Source organism: Podarcis liolepis, assembly GCF_965112155.1.
Source record: "Podarcis liolepis genome assembly, chromosome: 17".
In the NCBI taxonomy this organism is placed as follows: Eukaryota; Metazoa; Chordata; class Lepidosauria; order Squamata; family Lacertidae; genus Podarcis; species Podarcis liolepis.
Genome location: NC_139571.1, coordinates 21,386,887 through 21,411,810, shown reverse-complemented (window position 1 = coordinate 21,411,810; position 24,924 = coordinate 21,386,887). Strand labels below are relative to the sequence as shown.

The 24,924-nt window shown below is 44.9% G+C and overlaps 1 protein-coding gene across 1 annotated transcript in view; it reads right to left on the bottom strand.

Moving 5' to 3' along the window:
• Positions 1 to 23,431, bottom strand: part of LOC310697158 (atrial natriuretic peptide receptor 1-like) — a gene marked incomplete at its 5' end in the record, with an annotated part of 49,193 nt that extends 25,762 nt beyond the window's left edge. The window contains 11 exons of the mRNA XM_083483477.1: positions 85 to 226; positions 2,536 to 2,657; positions 7,101 to 7,244; positions 9,760 to 9,846; positions 10,595 to 10,742; positions 13,661 to 13,733; positions 15,104 to 15,249; positions 16,020 to 16,146; positions 18,024 to 18,128; positions 20,965 to 21,088; positions 23,307 to 23,431. Coding sequence (XP_083339603.1) covers positions 85 to 226; positions 2,536 to 2,657; positions 7,101 to 7,244; positions 9,760 to 9,846; positions 10,595 to 10,742; positions 13,661 to 13,733; positions 15,104 to 15,249; positions 16,020 to 16,146; positions 18,024 to 18,128; positions 20,965 to 21,088; positions 23,307 to 23,431 — 1,343 coding nt within the window. The remainder of the gene's footprint in view (positions 1 to 84; positions 227 to 2,535; positions 2,658 to 7,100; positions 7,245 to 9,759; positions 9,847 to 10,594; positions 10,743 to 13,660; positions 13,734 to 15,103; positions 15,250 to 16,019; positions 16,147 to 18,023; positions 18,129 to 20,964; positions 21,089 to 23,306) is intronic.
• Between the last annotated feature and the right edge of the window lie 1,493 nt (positions 23,432 to 24,924).

Sequence of the window (24,924 nt, the reverse complement as noted above, 5' to 3'; positions counted from 1 at the left end):
TTGTTCCGTCATACAGTAACACAGTTTACTTCGATTATACATTAAAAAGGGGAGTAGGGGAGACCCATTTATGATCATCATCACCTGTACACATCTGCAACTGGAGTTGGTTCAAAGTTTGGTGTGGCGTGAGCCTCAGGTGCCAGATATATTTGTGTGAAGTGCTTATGAGGAACATTGGATTCCATTAAATAATCTTCTTTTCTATAGAACTGCAAGCCATAGTCTGACACAAGGAGAAGCAAAGGGGGGGGGGGAGAAAAAAAAAAGGATCAGAAATTTCCCCTGGTTGTTTTGCATTATTTTGAACTGAGTGCCACAGGAGGTGTTCATTTCAAAACTCTCAGTTGGGAAATGGGCTGATTCAGTTTAGAGCTGAAATGAATTCTCAGCAAATTCCGGACATGAGGATGGGAGCAAATTCCCTGGATGTCAGAATATTAGACACATTCAGCATCAGCATTTCACATTCAGAGTTCTGACAGTAGCAGCCAGTCCTTTCCCGTATCCGACAGCTGTCACTCAGTAAGGATGAACATCTGACTGTCTCGCTTCGCAATGAGCTGTACAGGACAGCTAACATGCTGTCATTCCGAACTAGCTTGGTCTGCCTTCTGGGCTGGTGTCACATAGTTAAATCTGATTGGCTGTCACCGTGACTAAGAGAAAGGAGGGCTATTCTCCAAACATAAGCAAGGGCCCAAATAGAATAAGCTGCAGGGAGATTCCCAAATGCTGCTATCTGAATTCCAGATATGGGGAGGCAGGGCGAGATTCATCTCCCTGCCTGAATCTCTCCGGGAATGGAGCCAGGGAAGTCTCCCTGGAAAAGCCCTAGCTCATTCCCTTGGAATGCATAACATATAAGGGTCTAATCTATGACAAGGTAAAAGGTAAAATTGGATGCGGGTGGCGCTGTGGGTTAAACCACAGAGCCTAGGACTTGCCGATCGGAAGGTCAGCGGTTCAAATCCCTGTGACGGAATGAGCTCCCGTTGCTCGGTCCCTGCTCCTGCCAACCTAACAGTTCAAAAGCATGTCAAAATGCAAGTAGATAAAATAGGTACCACTCCAGCGGGAAGGTAAACGGCGTTTCCGTGCGCTGCTCTGGTTCACCAGAAGCGGCTTAAGTCATGCTGGCCACATAACCCAGAAGCTGTACACCAGCTCCCTCGGCCAATAAAGCGAGATGAGCGCCACAACCCCAGAGTCGGTCACGACTGGACCTAATAGTCAGGGGTCCCTTTACCTTTAAAAGGTAAAGGATCCCTGGACGGTTATGAGTGACTAAGGGGTTCTGGCACTCATCTCGCTTTCAGGCCAAGGGAGCCGGCATTTGTCCACAGACAGCTTTCTGGGTCATGTGACCAGAATGACTAAACCACTTCTGGTGCATGAAGCACCATGACGAAAACCAAAGCACACGGAAACGCCATTTACCATCCCACCGCAGCAGTACCTACTTATCTACTTGCACTGGCATGCTTTCGAACTGCTAGGTTGGCAGGAGCTGGGGCAGAGCAATGGGAGCTCACCCCGTCGTGGGGATTTGAACCACCAACCTTCCTGGCAAGCCCAAAAAGAAAAAGCTCAGTGGTTTAGACCACAGTGCCACCCATGTCCCTACAAATGTATAATATCTAAGGGTCTAATCTATGACAGATCCTACTGAGCAGATCTTAACAGCTGGGGAGCATCACTCGGGGAGCAGAGCTAGTCCCGACGTGATATTTTAATTAATTAATTAGTTTCTTAAGTGCCACTCATTAATTACCCAAGGGTACATGTGACTAAAGGGGTTAATAAAATGATGTACATGACATGCTGCATACAGCCCAAGGGATACTGTAATATAGTGGCTAAGCTACAATCCTAAACGCACTCACTAGGGAGTAAGTAGATGTGTTTGGAATCTGTGCGTCAGGCTGAATGAGAAGGAGCAGCAAACCTGACAGTCCCTGGTTCCAAACCTGTCTGTATCACAAGCTCAGTAGGCAGACGTTGAAACAGGCTACTGTCTCCCTGCATCAGCCCCCCACATCTGCAATACACAGATAATAGTTCTGATCATCTACCCTATAGCAGTCTTGCAAGGATTATTCATATATGTGAAGCACTTTGAACATTATTATCTATGCACAGAGTATCTGCCAGTCTGTTCCTTCAACTCCCTTTGAGTTTGATCTGCCAAACATTTGGGGTTTTGTTTTTTACCGTTATCCAGTGAGTGTTCACAATACGGCTGTGAGAAATAGCAAAGAGAACCTCCTATATTACATGATAAACATTACAAGCATTAGAAAACAACAACCCCTCTCTATAATCACCCTGAAGACACGTTGCTAATTGCTGTTTGTTGCTAATGGGTCTAAGTTGAGCCATTTGACATTTGCAAGGTAACGTTGCACAGATTCGTCTTCTTCAGGAGATGTGGGGATGGCAACCACGAAAACAACATCAGCACTATCCCATAATAAGGCAATATCCACTCGTACTTTTCCATAGCACAGAGAGAACAGCTCTTGTTCCGCTTACCTGAAATCTTACAAACCCAGCGGTCATCAATGACGCAGTTGGTGGACTTTAATCGCCCATGATAGATCCTGTGCTGGTGAAGATACGCCATTCCCTGAGCAATGTCTGTGGCGAAAGAAAGCCTAAAGGTGGTGGGGATAATAATTGGTGTTAATATGGCCTACTAAACCACAGGGCTGGACCTAACACTTTAAGAGCTCCGTGGAACAAATGGGCAAAGATTGCAGTGATATTTTGACTTGCATCTGTTGTAAAGAAAAAATGCCCTTTTCCCTTATGGGGTCTCCAAGAGCCCATATAGAGCCCTTACATAGGTTCCCTATTGGTAGGAGAGAATAACAGAGACCAACCAGAGAATACTGAGAAGCAAAGCAACTAGTAAACTTGATCTTTATTGATCTGTTGCAACAGGGTGCTGCCCTCACCCGCAGGAGAGAGGAAGGACCCAGAAAAATGGCATGAAAGGCCTTATAAAGACTTTTGAAATTCCCATCCTGTAGATCAAGACCACCCACAGAAACATCATACATACATCACAGAAGAGGCAGTCTTAAAACAGAAATTTGAATGTTGTTTTTCTCCTGTCATTGTTTATCTCCTGTCTGGCAGGTTACTTGATTGGATTGCCTGGGTAGCTGGCCATTTTTGTAGTGATAAATACTTAGTTCCTGGGCCAGGTCACAGGCTCACACCCTATTCAAACACAGACATACCCTTAAGACAGGATTTGTGAAGGAAAAGACAATGGGGAGGCTTTTCCATATTCCTTTGACCTTGCAGAGAAAACATTTGGTCAATTTGGGACAGTTTGAGAATCAAAATGGTTCCAGCTTGGTCTTCCTGTGCTGATCTATGTATGTGCTTGGTTGGTACACTTATGAACATTTAACTTATATCTAAGACCTCAAAATTCCTATCACACATCCAATAGGACCTGCCAGTATGGCTTCCATGAAACGTCTCAATAATTATCCCCCCCTCAAATCCACAGACGGTTTGCTCTTCTTGTTCAATTCATGCTTGCACTAGGTCGGTCCCTTCTTACATTTCAGGGATCGTTTCTATGGTGTCAAACCAGAAAAGTGTACTTGAAAACTATCCCTTACACGTGCCTCCAGATAACCTAGGCTTGCATTGTTCCATGTGCAATGCTATCCGGAGGAGTAATCTAGAGTATTTGTGGGGGACCGATCTGTCGGGTCAGCCGGGGGCATGGACGACCCCCAGGCAAACGACAGGAACGTTCCCAGCCTGTTCCTCCCATCAGCGTGCAGCTCTAGGGAGTTCTGACAGCCTTCCCTGACGATTTATAGTGACTCACGCCTTGGACACACTGAGCACACATCCAGAGTCCAGCAGAGATGAAATGGAGTCAGAGCTAGGCTGGGGTTGTAAGCACTAAGCTACTTTATTAAGCATAAAGGTAAAGGGACCCCTGACCATTAGGTCCAGTCATGACCAACTCTGGGGTTGCGGCACTCATCTCGCTTTACTGGCCGAGGGAGCCGGCGTCATGTGGCTAAGCCACTTCTGGCGAACCAGAGCAGCGCACGGAAACGCCGTTTACCTTCCCGCCAGAGTGGTACCCATTTATCTACTTGCATTTTTACATGCTTTCGAACTGCTAGGTTGGCAGGAGCAGGGACCGAGCAACGGGAGCTCACCCTGTCGCGAGGATTCGAACCGCCAACCTTCTGATCGGCAAGTCCTAGGCTCTGTGGTTTAACCCACAGTGCCACCCACGTCCCTTTATTAAGCATAAGGCAGAGCAAAAGAAAACATGTCTCCTCTCTCTGGTCTTGCTTGGAAAGAAGTCAGAAGTGAAAGCAAAAACAAATGGAAACAGACTGCAGTAAACATCTGCTCCCGTGATTCCAACAGTCGGTGCTGGAATGCATAACACAGACATGACCCAATCCTGCACAATATCTGCACAGTGCGAGGAATAGAAACCCAGCTCTCCTCAGCCCCCACAAGATTTTCTTTGCAGTTCTTTGCCCCTCACAAGCCATAGACGAAGAAGTAGTGAGAGAATACCAAGGGCGGTGGCACCATTGGCTTTTCTCAACCTGTGGGTCCCCAGATGTTGTTGAACTACAACTCCCATCACCCCTAGCTAGCAAGGCCAGAGCTCAGGGATGAGGGGAGTTGTAGTCCAACAACATCTGGGGACCCACAGGTTGAGAACTGCTGGACTAGACGGTCCTCAGGGTCCCTTCCAACTCTACAATTCTATGATTTCTGTGATTCCTTATAAACATACCATGCATCTTCTTTCACTAGACACTATTGTCGAGATGCAGAGAAGAAAAGACATTGGCTGATGGCACCTCTTGGAACTTGTAGCTGGAGCCTTGAGTCCCTAAACCAGGGGTTGTCAACCTGGTCCCCTACCACCCATTAGTGGGCATTTCAGGATTCTAGGTGGGCGGCTGGGGGTTCTACGGCACAAGCTGAATCCTCCTTCCATCAAGCACTGGTGGGCAGTAAGGAAATTTTACCATGAAGAAAGATACATTAGTGGGCAGTAGGTATAAAAAGGTTGACTACCCCTGCCCTAAACAACGCACAGCAGTTGTTTTTGTTTTTTGAAAAAAAGTTGCACTATGGCCCTAAGGTAAAGGTAAAGGGACGCCTGACCATTAGGTCCAGTCGTGGCCGACTCTGGGGTTGCGGCGCTCATCTTGCTTTATTGGCTGAGGGAGCCGGCGTACAGCTTCTGGGTCATGTGGCCAGCATGACTAAGCCGCTTCTGGCGAACCAGAGCAGCGCACAGAAACGCCGTTTACAATCCTGCTGGAGCAGTACCTATTTATCTACTTGCACTGGTGTGCTTTCGAACTGCTAGGTTGGCAGGAGCTAGGACTGAGCAATGGGAGCTCACCCCATCACGGGGATTCGAATCGCTGACCTTCTGATTGGCAAGTCCTAGGCTCTGTGGTTTAACCCACAGTGCCACCCGCGTCCCTATGGCCCTACCCACACGCAAAAAATCTAATCAGCAATTTGATCCCAAAGTAAGGTTCTCTCTGTCAGTCACTCTTAAAAGATCACTTCAGGCTCAGCATCACACTGGCATCTTATCTACCTAATGATGCCTCGCTGTAATTAAAATCCCATAGTCTATCAAAAACACCATCTGGTGAAATGATTACACATACCTTCTTATCAGTCTGAAAGTCAGCAAGGGCTTTGTTGTTATTTCATCTATATATAATCTTATCTCATATCAATATAGCAGATACATTTTTTTTTTCCTGTTGAGAATTTGTCCATGAAGGGAATGATGCAAATCACACCAGCAAGACAACCTCTGCCCCGCCAAATACTGGCTTCTGTTATTAACACTTTAATATAATGGATTCTAAAAATATATAAAAAACTCTCATTCTATAAATGCTGTTGTAATTCATTATAGCTTCTCTTTTTCGTTATGCGATATAAAGAACTAATTTGAATTGGAGAGAGAGGAAGGAAGGAAGGAAGGAAGGAAGGAAGGAAGGAAGGAAGGAAAGAAAGAAAGAAAGAAAGAAAGAAAGAAAGAAAGAAAGAAAGAAAGAAAGAAAGAACGATTTTGCTGTGAGTGCTGCAAAACCTGCTCCCTGTTTTGCTCACCTATTTCTACCTGCCTTGGGAGGCAGGGACTCCGATGGATTCTTTTCTTCTTTTTTAATCTACAAAACTGATGCTACTTCTGTTGGGAACAGAAACCATCTTACTGTTAGCCTATAAAGACCAGCCACTCAGGATCCTGAGAGAATATTGGGGTGAGGTATGACATGGTTTGCATTTTTTGGTACCAACTCTCTTCCGCGGCTCCGGAAATCGCTTCTGCACATACCCAGATGCTGAAAATTGCTTCTGCACAGGTGTGATTTTGGGCATCTGGGCATGTGCAGAAGCAATTTCCGGTGCCACAGACATGCACATATGTGATTGCTGCTGTTGCGCTGCGCTGGCCAGGCCCATGGAGGATCTCCATGGGAGTGATCCGGCCCATGCCCGGTAAGACTTGCCGACCCCTGATATATATCAACAGGATGGCGAGCAGGTCATCAGGCAATTCTTCCTCAGTGCTGTTACCTTGTGCACACGGCCCTCTCCAGGTATTCTGAACATGCCGGCTTTGGGCCTTTCAGTGGGTGGGTGAGGTGTCCCCAATTCTCCTTCCTACAACACTTTGGCTCAACAACCTTGGTTAAAAAAAGCTCCACAATTTAGGTGGCTATCTTAAAAAAGCTCACCAATTTTGGGGGTGTCAGGAACGCAAACCCTTACAAGGCAGCTTCCACAATAAACAATCACATATCAGAAGAAATTTGGACTAAAATGTGGGTGAACTTCCATGAGAATTAAAACAAACAAATGAACAAACAAACAGAGGTGCAGAACTAAATTTAAGACGGGGGGGGGGGGGAGAGAGAGAGAGAGAGAGAGAGAGAGAGAGAGAGAGAGAGAGAGAGAGAGAAAATGAGAAACCGAAATTGACAGATTTCACTCATCCCAAGCAGTAACTGTGAGGAAAATGCCAGCATTGACTTCCACCTTTGTCACCTTTCTCTCACCTGAAGCCCCAGTTTAAAGGGATGTCTTCATTGAGCAGCACATCAGTCAAACTTCCTTTAGGGCAGTATTCCGTGATTATGGCAATATTTGGCGCTTCAATACAGCCTCCAATGAATTTGCAGAGGTTTGGGTGGTCCAGTTCTCTGTGACAAGCAGGCAGAAATTGGGTTGTGCCATATACTTTCTAAGAAAACAACGTTGCATTTTGGACACTTTCCCTTGCAAGAGAAGCCTCTCCTTCAGAAGGGACTTCGGGCTTGAGCCCCAGAACAACTCCATAGCCACTGTGAAGTAGTTGCTTGGGAGTCGAAACTATATGTAAGCCTGTAACCCACTTACTGGGAGTAAGTTCCACTGGACTCAGCAGGACTTACTTTTGAGTAGATATGTATAGGATTGGTCTGTAAATTTGTGTGTGTATATGTGTGTGTGTGTCCTAGCTCCCAAAAGCTGCTATAGATGGACACAGTGCTTTTTTCTGGGGGGACGCAGGGGTGCACATACCCCTAAACATTTTGTGAATCTACCATATTTTTCACTCCATAAGACGCACCTGATCATAAAGGTAAAGGTAAAGGGACCCCTGACCATTAGGTCCAGTCGTGACCGACTCTGGGGTTGCAGCGCTCATCTCGCTCTATAGGCCGAGGGAGCCGGCATATAGCTTCCGGGTCATGTGGCCAGCATGACTAAGCTGCTTCTGGCGAATCAGAGCAGCGCACGGAAACGCCATTTACCTTCCCGCCGGAGCGGTACCTATTTATCTACTTGCACTTTGACGTGCTTTCGAACTGCTAGTTTGGCAGGAGCAGGGACCGAGCAACAGGAGCTCACCCCGTCATGGGGATTCGAACCGCCGACCTTCTGATTGGCAAGTCCTAGGCTCTGTGGTTTAACCCACAGCGCCACCCGCATCCCTTGCACCTGACCATAAGACACACCTAGTTTTTAGAGGAGGAAAGCAAGAAAAAAGCTCCCGGGCTCAATTTGACAGAGTGTGTGAGGGAGAAAGAACCCCCTCTGAGCTGGCTCCTGGCTGCTCTTATGCAAGTCACAGAGCCCCTCAGATGGAGGGAACTCTAAGGAGTGTTCTAAAGCCCTCTTTCCCCGCCTCGCCTCTCCCCGCCCCCTCGCGCGGGTGCCGCCATTAGGATGCTCTAACGGGCGATGTGCCACGCCCCCGCTGCTCCGGTAACCAAAGTCCTCAGCTCCACCGCTGCCAGGGACCACACATTCGCTCCATAAGATGCACAGACATTTCCCCTTACTTTTTAGGAGGAAAAAAGTGTGTCTTATGGAGCGAAAAATACGGTAAGTTTGGCCCCACTGAGGGGCAGTATTTCAATATGAGTAGGAAAATGAGAGTACCCTTAAACGTATATATGTTTTTTAAAAAGCACAGTACACAGGTGCAGCCAACTTGAGGTTCCCCAGAAACTTCTGGACTGCAGCTTCCATCAACGCCAGCCAACGTAGCCAACAGTAATGGATGATGGGAGTTGTAGTCTAACATCATCAAGAGAGAACCATGTTGGCCACTCCTGGATCATTAGAGGGCCCACAGAACTTCTGATCAGTTGTGAATGAGCAGCAGAGAGAGGAATGGGATATGTAAGGAGTGAGGGAGATAGAGATGGAGACAAAAAGAGTTGAGCCAAAATGGGAAACCAATTGTGGGAGGTTCCACTGGTAGTGAAGTCTTTACTTTTTCTCATTTATTAGAAGGGACTCTTATTTGACCACGTGGCTCAAGATCACGCCATGGACTCTTGGCTTCTGTCACATGGGTTCATTTCCTGAGAATTAAAGTATTTATTTTTGTCTCTCCTCCACCCCCTGCTCCATAAAAAAGGCCCACATTTCTATACCTGAAGGAGCGTCTCCACCCCCATCGTTCAGCCCGGTGAGGTCCAGTGCCGAGAGCCTTCTGGCAGTTCCCTCCCTGCGGTAAGTGAAGCTACTAGGAACCAGGCAGAGGGCCTTCTCGGTAATGGCACCCGCCCTGTGGAATGCCCTCCCATCAGATGCCAAGGAAATAAATCTGACTTTTAGAAGACATCTGAAGGCAGCCCTGTCTAGGGAAGTTTTTAAGGTTTGATGTTTTATCATGTTTTTAATATTCTGTTGGGAGGCACCCAGAGTGGCTGGGGAAATAAATTCCTCAAACCCAGATTAAGCTGGTGCTGTGAGGGCTGGGGGAAGGGCATCAAATGGCCTCAAGGGGGCAGCATATTACCAAGGTCCACCCCTGTTTCTCTCAGCCATTCAGAGACTGCTGCTGGCTTCGAAACAAGAAGGGATGCGGGAAGGACTTCTTAGCATGCCTTCAGCACATACAATATATCATAGGACAGGTTGTCTAGTTCAGTGTTCCCCAACCTTGGGCCTCCAGCTGTTTTTGGACTACAATTCCCATCATCCTTGACCACTGGTCTTGCTAGCGAGGGATGATGGGAGTTGTAGTCCAAAAACAGCTGGAGGCCCAAGGTTGGGGAACACTGGAGTTGATCCTGAAACACACAGTTAAACATGCCAGAAAAGGCAATATAGGTCTCAGTTCACTTTTTGAAACAAGTGGATAGTGAATTCAAATTTAAGGAGCACACACTTGTGTTCATATCTATAAAGGCACCCAGAACTCTTTTAAATGTAGCTTACCTTACTTGTTTGACTTCTTTACGGATGGTCCTAGTGAGCGTAAACGTCTTGTTCATTATTTTCTTGATGGCCACTGTTCTACCATCACTGGAAGAAGGCAAAGACAGTTGTTTAGCAACCAGAAGTAAATAAAAAACTCACAACCCCTCCGTATATTTATCTATTACAGTTATATTATCTGTGGTGCAAAAAAACCCACAATACATTGTTCTTCTTCTTTTCTCTTTAATCCTCACAAGAGCCCTGTGAGATAGACTGAGAGGTGGCAACAAGCCATAGTTCACCTAGGGTGGATCGACACACAGGGGAAAAAACCCCACTATAAGTAAGTTAGGGAAAAAAACGCTATGGAAAATCGCATAGAATTTTTTTTTTACTCTCCAGTGCCATCTGGTGTTGCATGTTTATAATGCATTCAAAACACTGCTTTTTGACTGATGTAGTTGAGTCACTAGTGAGCTTAACAGCGGCTGGCCAAACCATGTGCCTTTGTATTTAATATGCAAATAGCAGCAGCTGTGGGGGAACAGAAATTATCAGGGTCACTGCAGCGAGGAGAATTTGATGCTTTCCTCCCCTGAGGAAAATCCCATCGCTGGAAGCATTATTTGCATTGGGAGGAGATCTCCCATTGGCACCAGGGAGAAATTATGAACTTTTCATGACAGCAATTGCTTGGCCACTGTGGGAAGCAGGAAGCTGAACTGGGCAGGCCTTTGGTCTGACGCAGCAGCCTCATTATGGAGCTTGACGGAGCCTAGGCTTGACTCAGCATAAGACAGCTTCCTATGTTCCAGTAACAGAACAGAGTGAAAGGACTGCAAAATACACCTACTAGATCCCCGTCTGCGTAAAATAGTTCATCTTGGAAGCGTTGGCAGCTGCTGTACAGGAGCTCAGTGTCGTGAGGCAGCTGGTATTGGAGGCGCTGGGTCGAAGTGGCACACTCAGGGTGCTCCCCATCGCAGTCCTTGCCATGTATTCTGATGAAACAGGAAATTAGATGTAGGTTGGTTGAATGCACATTGGCGAGAAGACTTGAACATTATTATGATTCCAGGATTAAATCTGGAAATTGTTTGCTGGTACCTTTCTAGTACCATTTGAGGAGAGGAGAGGTCAACAAAAGAGGTTCAAAGACTCTCAAGGCAAATCTAAAAAGATCACCAGTGTCGAAGCAATGATTCTTCAACATCAACTTTATTGAACTGGTTAACTCCCATCTGGTCACCTGATCAACTCCCATCTGGAAACCTATGTCCCCACTGTGGAAGGACGTGTGGATCCAGAATTGGTCTCCACAGTCACTTACAGACTCACTTTTGAGACCATGATTATGGAAGACAATCTTACTTGGCTACGAGTGATTGCCAAGGAAGAGTACCATTTGAGTGTTTGTTCTCTGCTAGCAGTGTGCCAAAGAGTGATGATGAATTGACCCATCATATAGAAGGGTCTGCATAGCTTTCTGAATTTTTTAAAGGTTGGCTTACATACACGGTTAAAATTCTGAATCATTTGGTTGTCATGCTTTTAATACAGTGAAGATAAGGCATCAGAATTTATTTTATTGCAGCCATCTGGGTTATTCGACACACACACTTTTCAGACTCAACATAATGATGAAACACTTGGCTTTGCATAATTATTTTTTTTTATATAAAAGCCAAGATTAGCTTCCTAATTTCTTTACTGTTTCATCTTTTCGTCTTTCTGCACATCTCTGTCCGTCGCTACTTCTTCCCTGTCAGATTTGCATATTTATGTCTACGTTTCCAGATATTTTAATTAACAGTGTTATCATCTCTTTTGCCTGCTTATCCTTTCTGAATGCTAAATTTATGCCTCCCAATTTGGGGTGTTTTCTTTTGCTAGATCCATGCTGACAGTAGCACTAATAGTTTTGTCTGGTCTTGTTAGCTTTCAGCAGAACAAGTTCGTTAGCTGGGTCTCTGATGTGTGGAGGGCAGCAAAGTCGCATCAAAACCAAAAAACAAATCCACAAATAATTGAAAAAAGAGGAATCAAATCACGAACTGAAAGTGCTGTTAATATATTACATTAAAACCATAAACTCTTGTATGAAGTACTCATACTCAAAATGATTTATTATGTTTAAAGTTGACATTCCCCTCCATCCATCAGCTTAAGAAAGGCAGGCTACATAGTTGGTTTCAGAGGGCTTCCCAGATCGTATCAAATGCCACTTCTGGCTTAATAAACTAGCAGCTGCTGAAATTCCTTCTCCTGGAAAGGCTTAGGAGCAGGTGATAACTGAAAGCCATCCAAACAGGGGCAGACCTTGGTAATATTTGATGCTCCCCACAGCCCAAAGCTGTTAAGTATAGTAATTTAATTCACTGAAATTGTAAATGCTTGCATGCTTTACTATGTATTTAAATTTGATTTGGTTGGTAACTGAATTCTAGAGAGTTCTGAAGTAGTTCTCGTGTGATTGGCTAGTGTTGGTCACATGGGAGGTATCTAGTGAAAGAGAAACTCCATTTTATGGGAAGCAAGATGAATTTGTTATAGAATCCACTGTGAACACTGCTAAGTTGAATGGAGTGTTGGAGTACTTCTTCTCTGCTTGAAGGAAAGATACCAGAGCTGCAGGAGAAGGTAAAAGTGGAAATCTCCCATAGGAGCTGCAAGGTATGACCTAAGTGAGATACAAACGGCTGAGTGCTGAGCTCTGGAAAGGGAGGAAAATACAGTTGTTTGGAAGCTAAAAGAAGAGACTGTAAGCCCATGCTTGGAGAAGCATGCGGCTGTAAATACTATGTTTTAATTCATCTATAAGTTACTACAAGTTGAAGTGTGGACATTGGTTTAATTTCCAAAGAAGGGTGCCTGTCATATATATGATTTGAGCTCCTTAGCTGAGATTTCGCTACCCTCACTTCAATAAAAGCCACCTTCCCAAAACCGGGTAAGGGAGACACCAGGCTTTGGTAAAGAGGCCTTAGGCTCTGGCAGGTTCCTAGAGCCCACCTGCCTCCTTCCCAAAGCTGGGCAAGTGCTAACAAGGCTTTGGGAAGGAGGAAAGAGGGCTTTAGAAGCTGTCAGATCCCTCACACCTTCTTCCCAAAGCCCAGCGCTTACTAGGCTTGGGAAGGAGGCAAGGCCCCCTTGCCCCCTGTGCCCTGTGCAAGGGAATGGGCCCTTTGTCTGATCTCATAGGGCTTTTCCTGATGTCATTTTCTTACAGTACAGTGGTACCTCGGGTTAAGAACTTAATTCGTTCCAGAGGTCTGTTCTTAACCTGAAACTGTTCTTAACCTGAAGTACCACTTTAGCTAGTAGGGCCTCCTGCTGCCACCATGCCACCAGAGAACGATTTCTGTTCTCATCCTGAAGCAAAGTTCTTAATCCAAGGTACTATTTCTGGGTTAGCGGAGTCTGTAACCTGAAGCGTATGTAACCCAAGGTACCACTGTATATGGTTAAATTTTACACACTCCATTTCGGTTTGCATTTCTTAGTGCAGAAAGTATTGATCTCATGTGTAAAGATCTTCCCTATTCTTTCCTATTCTGATTAATACAAGAAACTATTAGGTTTTTATACATAGTGCCATATTTTTCTGTGTAAAAGATGTCTCCATGTATAAGACGCTCCCTATTTTTTTTTGGGGGGGGGGAGCTAAATTTAAAGAAAATGAGGGGAGATGGTCCAAAGTTGTTGAGCTTCCTAGAGCGCACACCTACCACAGCTCCCCCCCCACACTATTCATGTATAGGACGACCCCAGTTTTTTGACATGATTTTTGAGTCAAAAAACCTCGTCTAATACATGGAAAAATACGGTATTTATTGTAATTGGCTTTAGTGTTTCAGTTGCTTTGAGTCATTTCTATGAGATGATAATGATGATACTAATGATACTAATACTTACAGACCTTGTTTGATGCAACTGAAGTCTATGATCCAGCTTTCATCCCAAAACATTTTTTGCTTTTGGTACTGGAACCACTAAAGAAAGCATGACAGGGCAAATTCATCCCTAGGCACTTCATCATAAGATCTCAGGGTGGTTCACAGTATAAAATACAGGATAAAAGCATGAGAACAGCAAAACAATACCCCCCCCCCACCTTCCCACAGACACATTTAAAAGGCTGTACAATATTAATCAGCCCAAGACCTGGTTGAAGAGGAATGTTTTCACCTGGCGATTAAAGATGTGTAATGAAGGCGCCAGGTGAACCTCCCTGGGGAGAGCATTCAGAAAAATGGGGCCACCACAGAAAAGGCCCATTCTCATGTTGACACCCTTTGGACCTCACATGAAGGGGGCACACAAATAAGGGCCTCAGATCATGAAGGCAGAGTCTGTGACAGTTTACATGGGGAGAGGCGGTCCTTAACGGCTTGAAGGATACCTGAAGGATACTTGAAGGAGCGTCTCCACCCATATCGTTCAGCCCAGACACTGAGTTCCAGCTCCGAGGGACTTCTGGTGGTTCTCTCCCTGTGGTAAGTGAAGCTACAGGGAACCAGGCAGTGGGCCTTCTCGGTAGTGGCACCCGCCCTGTGGAACGCCCTCACATCAGATGTCAAGGAAATAAACAACTATCTGACATCTGAAGGCAGCCCTGTTTAGGGAAGTTTTTAATGCTTGGTGTTTTATCGTGTTTTTAATATTCTGTTGGGAGCTGCCCAGAGTGGCTGAGGAAACCCAGCCAGATGGGCAGGGTATAAATAAATAAGTTGTTGTTGTTGTTTTACATACTACTTAATGTTTCAGAAATCTATAAGCAGAGATTTAGACTGGTTTCTCTTGAATTCCTGACACTGGTAAAATTCACATGACAGGTTATTGCACCATCGGTGCTTCACATAATCATCATCATCATCATTTTGAGTGGGGGGCAAAAGAAACATTTACTTTTTCTCCCCCCCCCATAGTGTTTATCTGAAAGACTGAGAGTCAGATTTCTTCAGTTATCTCCTACCAGCTAGAAAAAAATGCCTACAGACAGAATCTGAGGCAAACATTATCCATTGCCAAGTCCCCTTCTGCAACTTCACAAAGCAGAGAGACAGTTTGCGTTGCAAACACAACAAAGAAGGAAGTGTCCTCAGCTGTCAGACAATCTCCTAGGAGGCACACTCAAGAGGTAACAACTGCCTATTTTGGAATGCGTCTTGCCCTGTGAGGCAGAGCCAGCGATGGCTGCTTCTCATCCAGTTACACCCAAGAGGGCAGCAAAGAAGTAGAACTTGTGTTTATGCTGCGTTGCATTATAAAATGAAGATTAAGTAAGTGGGACCAGACAAGAGAGTGGGGAAAGCATGGAGGAGAGCAGTTGAGCGACGGTGAAGTTCTACTTAACGCGTACCACGACTGTCAGAATAAAGCCGGTGCAGACCAGACATATTGGTAAGGCAATTGCGATCCTGATGTCTGTCGCCAACGGACATTCACCACAGTCAGCCGGGCACGTGGAGCAGCCCTCGTCATCCTCACAGATGTCATCCCCACAGACTGAGCACAAAGAGAAAGAGATTTCGGAATTAATAATACATTAGCATGGCACCAGGATATTCCTTTGTGGCTGAGCCTGATCAAAGGGAAAAGGGTCCCTCCTCGGCCCAGTATACCTGAAGGAGCGTCTCCACCCCCATCGTTCAGCCTGGACTCTGAGGTCCAGCACCGAGGGCCTTCTGGCAGTTCCCTCACTGCGAGAAGTGAAGCTACAGGGAACTAGGCAGAGGGCCTTCTCTGTAGTGGCGCCTGCCTTGTGGAACGCCCTCCCATCAGATGTCAAGGAAATAAACAACTATCTGACTTTTAGAAGACATCTGAAGGCAGCCCTGTTTAGGGAAGTTTTTTAATGTTTGATGTTTTATAGTGGTTTTAATATTCTGTTGGGAGCTGCCTAGAGTGGCTGGGAAAACCCAGCCAGATGGGCGGGGTATAAATAATAATTTATTCTTTATTACCCTCCTTAAAAACAGGACTTCTATCAAAATATGTCTTTACTGACAGATGTCCGAGGCTCTTCAGTCAAGAGGGGAAGTTGACATCCCAACATCCAGCATGACGTGCGCTGCCTGAAACCAATGGTTCTGGCATTGGCGATCAAGCCCATGACACAATGAATCTTTTGTACAATTGTCATTCTTTGCACAAGCAAGAACAAGGAAGATTCCCAGTGATGTGGGAAATGATACATTAAGTTCTAATGAATCTTCAGGTCCCTCCAGTCTTCCTAGCAGCAGAAGCGCAAGCATTCTCTGAACGCTTTCACTCACCACCTCCACCGTTTTGTAGCATACCTACTGCTGGGAGGACCATGGTTTGGGCTTCCAAAGCAGCCTGCATTCTCCCAACCCTGATGTGCGCAATGAGAGAGGTCATGCCCACATGCACCAGGACTACCTGCAAGGCAAGCAAGATGGAGGAAGAGAAAGAGAAGAACAGCAACTCAATGAGATCAGTGAGAACCATTCTAGTCCAGATTGCCATTGGCCACCCAGATGCCTCTACAGTCTCCCGAGGAGGGTTGTGGAGATGGTCACCTTCCCCCTGTTAGTCCCCAGCATTTGTTATCTGCAGGGATAGCATTTCACTCATAGAATCAAAGAATCGTAGGGTTGGAAGGGACCATATGGGTTATCGAGTCCAACCCCTGGCAATACAGGGATCTCAGCTAAAGCATCCATTACAGATGGCTATCCAACCTCTGTTTCAAAACATTGACTCTCCTTTCTTGGAGGTTTTTAAGAGAGGTTGGGTGGCCACCACCTCTCAAGAGAGACTGTTCGCTGTCAAACAGCTCCTACTGTCAGACAGTCTTTCCTGATGTTTAGTCGGAATCCCCTTTCTGGAAACTTGAAGCTGTTGGTTTGAGTCCTACCCTCCAGAGCTTGCGCCATTCTCCATGTGACAACCCCTTTAGATATTTGAAGGTGGCTATCATATCTCATCTCAGTCTCTCTTTTCCTGGCTAAACATACCAAACTTCTTCAACTTACGTTCCTCATAGGGCTTGGTTTCCAGAACCTTCATCGTCTCCTTCTGCACACAACCAGCTTATCAATATCCTTCCTAAATTGCAGTGCCCAGAACTGGACACAGTATTCCAGACACGCTATGTAGATTTGATTGATCTATCATAGCTAATAGCCAACCCTCTTAGAATTTGTCGAATTTCCTTTTAAGCTAGAGGCTATCACCACATCTTGAGTCATGTATTCTGAATGCTGCGTGAAGAAATATTGAATAACTAAATGAACCTGGATCTAGCTAAGTGAAAGGGGGAGCCCTTTTCTTGAACATTTTCAGCAACATCACAGTGCCCTACTCCACTGTGCTTTTTAATAATTCCTGTGAAAGGACTTTAAAGAGTTCGCTAATTCAGAAAGCCACTGCCCACATTAAGTCAAGCTGCCCTAATAGCTGCATGATGTACACTGACGATGGGGAATTTGTGACCCTACAGATGTTTTTGGACTCCATATCCCATCATACCAAACCACTGACCATGCTAACTAGAGGTGATGGGATTTGGAGTCCAACAACATCTAGAAATCTACAGGTTTCCATATATATATAAAATTGCTACATCAAACCCAGAGTCAACTTAGGTGTGGGGGGGTTAACCCCATGTTGTGCCATAATCACAATACTAGACTGATACTTGGCCATTTCTACTTTAGATGTAATGAATATTCATTCAATGCAACAATTGCTTAAATGTAGGCTGGAGCTCTTGAGACATAAATGTGGTCAGTTCTTCTTGGTGCAGCAATTAAAAGAGAGAGAGCATAATGTACCGAGCAGCTGCTAAGCTAGCCAAATTTCCACTGTGGCCTACCGAGCCCAGATGTTTTTGACTACAACTCCCATCAGCTGCAACCAGCACAGGAGTTGTAGTCCAAGATATCTAGAGGGCACCAGGCTGGCAAAGGGGAATAATAGATACCGTATTTTTCGCTCTATAAGACGCACCAGACCACAAGACGCACCTAATTTTTGGAGGAGGAAAACAAGAAGAAAAATATTCTGAATCTCAGAAGCCAGAACAGCAAGAGGGATCGCTGTGCAGTGAAAGCAGCAATCCCTCTTGCTGTTCTGGCTTCTGGGACAGCTGCGCAGCCTGCATTCACTCCATAAGACGCACACACATTTCCCCTTACTTTTTAGGAGGGAAAAAGTGATTCTTATAGAGCAAAAAATACGGTAATTCAGGCTTTTGCCCAGCAGTCCGAAAGAGAGTGAAACAGAGTCCGTGAGGAGAATTAAACCTTATTTACCTTGGCAGTCCAGTTTCTCTGTGTCATTTTGCCCGCAGTAGACTTGGTGTGGGTGAATATTTGGCCATCGTCTGGGATCCATGGTCCACAAATGCCACCTTTCCCCTTTTGCCAAGCAGATTAAATTAAACAATACACCTTCAGTGTCATGTAAATAGTCTTTTAGAGGTTCGTGTAACAGCAAACTTTAGTTGGAAATGAATTTAAATGTCACATTCTGTGCTTAAGAAAGGGGAATATATAATCAGCCTTAGTGCAATTCTGGATAACGCCCCGATAACTTAAAGTGAATTATGCAGTTAGGCTTCATTTTTTCAGCCCTTTTGGGTACATTTAGTATTCTCGCATGTCAGATGAAATGTTTTAAGTATCTGCCATTTTTATTTGTAATTTCCAATTTTGCATCTCACCTAACCTCCAGGACCATGAGTTTCAGTGCTCTTGAAAGCTTAAATTATTTTAGTTTTAGTATTGCCAGTTGATGTGTGTCTCAACTTTACAGAATGCAAAAAGCTGTTTACAAAATACGAAAACATCATACCAACACATAAGAATACTTCTCAAGAGGAGTAGCCAAGGGGTATTCTCCAGATGTTTTGGACTACAATTCCCATCATCCCCTGTCAGTATGGCCAATGGTCAGAAATGATGGGAACTGTTGTCCTCAATATCTCTAGAGGGTACCATATTGGCTATCCCTGATTTAAAACACAGTACAATAATATCAAACATCAACTGGCCCTATAGCCCTCTAGAATAAAAACACTTCAGCTAACCTCCTGAAGGATAAAGGAGAAGAGACATAGCAAGCTTCCCTTAGGAGAAGTTCTAGACAGTGGGTACCACTACACAGAAAGTCCTTCTCCTCAAAACCACCAGCCTAAGTTTGGATAAGCCATGGCAATGTCTCCCAGCATGAGCAAATCATATGGAAAAGGTGGCAAATAGGGATCTACTGTACAATTGTTATTACATAAGCTATCCTACACCCAGGTCATTTTGGGCTTTAAAGGTTACTGAATTGAAGTTAGACCACATGGTTGCAAAATCAAGTTATCTTAGAATTCCCCATTCAAATTGCCCATGAATATTTCAAAGTTTCAAATTCAAAATCCAACCCTCCCCCCCTCCAGATGGCTCAATGGAAAAGTTAAAATGTCACGGTCAGAACTAAAATTTTGGTAAGCTTTTGTTCCGCCCTGACATTTTAAACACGACATTGACATTTTAGCACAATGGTGAGAGGCCCTTTTATCTCCCAGAAAGCTCTCTATGGGTCATCCGTTGACAGCCTTAGATTGTTTTGCTTGCAGAACTGCAATTCCACCAGCCCCAATGGCTAGGGATCATGGGAGTTGTAGTTCAGAAACATCTGGATGCCCAAAGTTTCCCCACCCCTGCTCTGTTTGAAGGGCTGCCTGATCCAAGTCTATGGGGTGGACCTTGGTAATATGCTGCCCTGTGCAAGGCCATTTGATGCCCTCCCCCCAGCTCTCATGGCTCTATCTTAAGCCAAGCTTTGGGAAGGAGGTGAAAGGCTCTGGCAGAATCCTAGAGCCCTCCTACCAAAGCCCAGTAAACACTTGGCCAGCTTTGGGAAGGAGGCAGAAAGACTCTTTCACCCTGTCAGAGCCCTCAAGCCTCCTTCCCGAAGCTAGGCAAGTGTTTACAGAGCTCTGAGAAGGTGTCCTCCTTGGCTGTGCACCTGGTGCAACCACACTGCTTGCACTGCCTTAAATCTGCCCCTGAAGTCTAGTTTAAACATAAAGAACCAGAAGAAGAGAGAGCAGGGACTTGGACAGCACACTAAGCAGTTACAGAGGCCCCCTTGTCTCATTCTTCATCAATATGATAAGCTGCTTTGTATTTTTAAATAACATGCAGTGATTATTTCTGAATTTGCCTCTGCACCTACAAATTAATTTAGCAGATGAAAAATCCATGCAAATCTGCGTTACCCTTTGTTCTCTTTTTTGGTGATGTGTAAATGGCCATCTTTGCAGTGGTAGCTCCTCTATATTTCCTTCAGTAAAAGGCATATAAGAAGTGAATTTTGCCCATATACTTCCCTTACAGAGGATTCTCTGCAGCTTATTTTCTTTGAAGTTTAACATGTTCTGACAGCTCTTCCACAGATTTTTGTGTGGGGCGGGGACAAAGTCTATTTTGAGTAAGTATTTTCAAAGATTCTCATTTCCCAGCCAGCTGTAACCAACAAGGATTATGTTCACTATATTGTGCTAAAATAGACAATACAAAAGACTTAAGGTTTTAGCGGGGGTGGGGGGTAGGGGAAGGATGGCTTATTTCTGGTGGCTAATGTCAGATAGCCCCATGTACTTCTCTCCATTTGTGTTATACCAAAATGCAGATGGCTCCTGCAAGCAAAGGTAAAAGTATGAAAGGAAAGAATCGTGCAAAAGACACCAGGGTGTATAAATAGCTCGTACTTAGCCGAACAGAGTTATCTCAATATAAGAGTGTTCTGTATCACAAAGCCACATTCCTCTTAGCCTTCATATTCAGTTCCATCTAAGCAGGGAAGCATAAAATATCTGCACCAAAATGAAACTTTAATAACCGATGGCTAGAACGGTGTCCTTTTGGTTAACTCGCAAAAAACCTTCCCATCCTCAGAACGAAAAGCAGGGAGAGCCGGAAAAGCCTGTTCACAAAGAATAACTTTCCCCCTTTTCTTTCTAAAGAAGACGGAGAAAAGGGCTTTGCATTTATATAGCACATTTCAAGTGCTCAAAGCAGCCAGGGATCAGAAGAGTGCAGTGGATCCTCATATTACCATTTCCCTATTGCAGGGAGTAGTCTAGCGTGGAGAGCGTAGTGGGGACATCCCTCAGATCAGCTAACCGTAAGATCACAAGAACATGAGACGAGTCTGCTATATCTAATCCAGCATCCTGTTCTCACAGTGGCTTGTACTAACCATGAAGGCCAACGGGCAAGAGTGAATGTTCGCATGATGGACACAGCAGTTCTCTCCATTTGCATCTTTCCAGTTGGAAGGGCACTCTTGTTCCTCACAGAATATTTTGGCAGCCATTGCATCACTTAAAAAAGAAAAGAAAAAAAGAACCCAGAGACAAAGCTTACTTTGAAATCAATTTCAATACGATGCGATACGATATGATATGATATGATACGATATAATCTTTATTGTCATTGTCCCATACAGAACAACGAAATTGAAAAAATCTACATCAAACATTCAAAAACCAACAAGCCTGCTATCCCAGCTATCCCAACCTGGTTAGCCCCCTAAAAACTCTGATACCCCATTTTTAAATACAACATACTCTCATACAGATGCCTTACAATGCATTTAAAACCAAAATCTCATTTGGGTAGAAACTGTTTCTTAGGCGGCTAGTCCTAGTCTTTATAACCCTGTACCTTCTTCCAGAAGGTAGAAGCTGAAAGAGATCATTTCCGGGGTGCGCACTATCCTGCACTATCTCTGCAGCTTTCTTATGACAGCTGGAAGCATAGATTTGATCCAAAGTGGGAATTTCTCTCTGCAGTCTTTACAACCCTGGACAGCATTGTTTTTCCTTGACCGTGCAGCTCCCAAACCACACACAGACAATAAGTTAATACACTCTCTACAGTACAATGGTAAAATGCCATCAACAGGTCCTTTGAGAGATAATAATAATAATAATAATAATAATAATAATAATAATAATAATTTATTATTTATACCCCGCCCATCTGGCTGGGCTTCCCCAGCCACTCTGGGCGGCTTCCAAAAGAATATTAAAATACTATAATACATCAAACATTAAAAGCTTCCCGAAACAGGGCTGCCTTCAGATGTCTTCTAAAAGCCTGGTAGTTGTTGTTCTCTTTGACATCTGGTGGGAGGGCGTTCCACAGGGCGGGCGCCACTACCGAGAAGGCCCTCTACCGAGATTGTTTTTTCCGGAGTATTCAACATGTAGACATCTTGGTAGGGCCACTCATGAGGCGAGGGGAGGAGGTCACCTCAGGTGGCGGCCCACCCATGCCACAACTCACCACTGTGGCTGCCTCCTCCACACCCACCCACACCCTTTGCCATTGCCTGCAATTTCCTCCTTTGTGCCCACTGCAAAGGAGGCAGTGGGTGGTGGAATAGGAAGTGGCCAGGCAGCGAGCTGTGGCAGGGGGGCAGCGGCAGAGGTTGGCAGAGGCAGCCAGGCACGGTGGTAGGCATTTTTGGTTTTGCCAGAAGCAGCACAACGTCCTGGGCTGGCCCTGCATATTGGTGTTAGTATAGTTAGGAAGATCATAATTTCAAAATCCCCCTAAAGACAAGCAAATCAAGAGCAGTCAAATCTGGTCTCTGTCACTTTCACACAGCTTCACCCATAAACCCGCCGTTTCTGCATCAATCCTGTGATTTCTTGGGCAAAAATAAAAATAAAAAAATTCATATTATTTAAAGACCATTTAAAATATATCCTCTCTCCAAATCAACATTCCTATAGGATTTTGATATTTAATTACTTCGTGCTGAGAACTGTAGTGGAATATTCAGGAGGTGTGAAAGCCAGTGGCTACCTGAAACCTCGGCCCCATGTCTCTTGGCTCAGCCCTGACCTACTAGCCAAAAGAGGGCAGAAGCATGCTAGGAAGCAATATCAACCAGATGTTCTTTCAGGTATAAGAAGGATGCCTAGCTATCACGGCAAAAGGAGATTAAGACAATATATCTTTGATCATAACAGGGAAGAGCCTCCCCAATTTTAATCAAGTTCAAAACAACAACACTGTGATTTAAGTATTAAATTTGGGGGGAAATGTCATTCCAATCTAATTCACACCAGATTGCGATATTGCCCAATCCTTTATTTGGAGGTGAAAAAAATAATTCAATAACTTCTGTTTTTATATATCTTGGGGGACGACGACTCCTGAATTAATCTTAGGGGAGCTTCTCTTTCCAGCACCTGCTATGGCAGAATATTGGAGAAAAGCTTACTAGTACTTATGTTCAGCTACAGGTGAAGTTCAAGAAGATAATTTTTCAGAGGTGTGCTTTTGTCCCCTCATGTATGTGAACTATAATGAAAACATTCTGAGTCCCCTAGTGACCCAGATATCTCACTGGGTGGTAGCATTTACAAAAAGTGCAGATGTTAATATAGTCTGCAACAATCAGAGGTTGCTGAACTTGTATGAAAGAATTGCAGGTGTGTCAAGGCTGTTTTGTTGTACAGGCTTATCCATGTTTGTCAAACCTTGAAGAGGAGTACAGCTAGGACCACCTTGCATTCAATGACTCACCTGTGGGAAAGGATCCCATTTTCCACAGAATAGTGGTAAAAGTTGTCGGAAGCAATGACTGTGTAGATTACATCAAAGGATTCCCCGCTTATGACCTTTTCTGGGGGCCTCTGGATCCAAGCCATCTCCAGGCCTGAAGAAATAAAAGCCAGCTCAACACTTCACAGCCAAAATCAACCAACAGCACTATGCAAATGATATTGGCCTAAACAGGTTATTTTGTGCATGTAACTAATAAAGCAGGATCTGAAGGTCTGTCACATAGATGATGGAGCATTTTTTTTTAATCTGTTGCTCCAGAGCTCGGATACAGAACCAATGGTCTTCCAGAATTTTCCGGCCAAACTCCCATCCTCCTGATCAGTGGCTGTACTGGTTGGGGCTTCTGGGAGTTGGCACGGAGCTGGGCTGATTTTGTCCAATGGCTTCAAGACAAAAGGCATTTCACATGCAAGCTCCTGTACATTTAGTTACACATAATAAATAGATCATAACCATGCTGTAAATCAGGGGTCACCAACCTACGGCCTGGGGGCCAGATAAGGCCCAAGGGACTTGTTTATCCGGCCTGCGGTGATCCCCGCTGCCTCCCACCGCCCACTCTTACTGGCTCAGCACAGGGACCCACTTCCAGGTCGGAGGCGCACCGGAAATAGCTTGTGCGCATGTGCACAGGCTCCTCCGACCCAGATGTGCACTGGAAATTGCATGTGCATGCGCATACGGGCGGGTGTTCCCCTGCCCTCCGGCCTGCCATGCAATCATTGCTTGAGACACCGGCCCGAGCCAAGGGAAATTTGGAGACCCTGCTGTAAATCTTTTCTTTGTGTTCGGATCACCTTGGCTGAATTTTCATTGGAATACTTGAACTCCAGGCAAACATTCCCTCCCCCCCCCCCGACGTTCTTGTGAGCGTGCTGGTTACTTTCCTCCATTTAAATTGCCTGGGAATAGATGTTACTGCTGACTCATGGATTTGCAGTCAGGTACAAGTTTGGAGATGCATTAGGAATCCTCTTGATTACTTCCATTTCTTTCCAGTCTACTGCATTACCAAGAGGCTATATCCTGCGAAAACAAGAGGTGAACTCACCACCACAATCCAGCATGTTATACTCATCTGGTTTCTCCAGGGGCCAACAGTCATAATCGGTGTTATCCAAATCATGCCACCCATCCACGAAAACAACCTGCCACGGAAAAAGACAGAAAGCCATACATAAAGACATGGGACTTCTTTCAATTTCCTATTTGGTTCTGGGAAATGAATCCACTAAAGACACAGATAATCAGCTGTCTTTAGAGATTCAGTGTCAGGATGCTGTCAGTGGATCCTGGCTGGTTACCCAGGAAAGTATAAAGACAAGGAAAAGTTTCTTACCGTCTTTTTTTATTTCAATCTTTACAAAGAGAGGCTATAGAACCCAGCCTCTTGGATAAAGGCATTGTCCCGAGTGAATCTCCACCCCCTGTCTTTCCCACTTATTCTTTCGTCATTCTCATTGTCTCCTCTATGGGTGCTGTTACGTGCCCTGTGCCTTTGAGCTCTTTGCTCTCCTACTTTTAAGGCTCACTGGTTTCTGGGAGATGGGGGGTCTGGAATGCTCTTAAATGACAA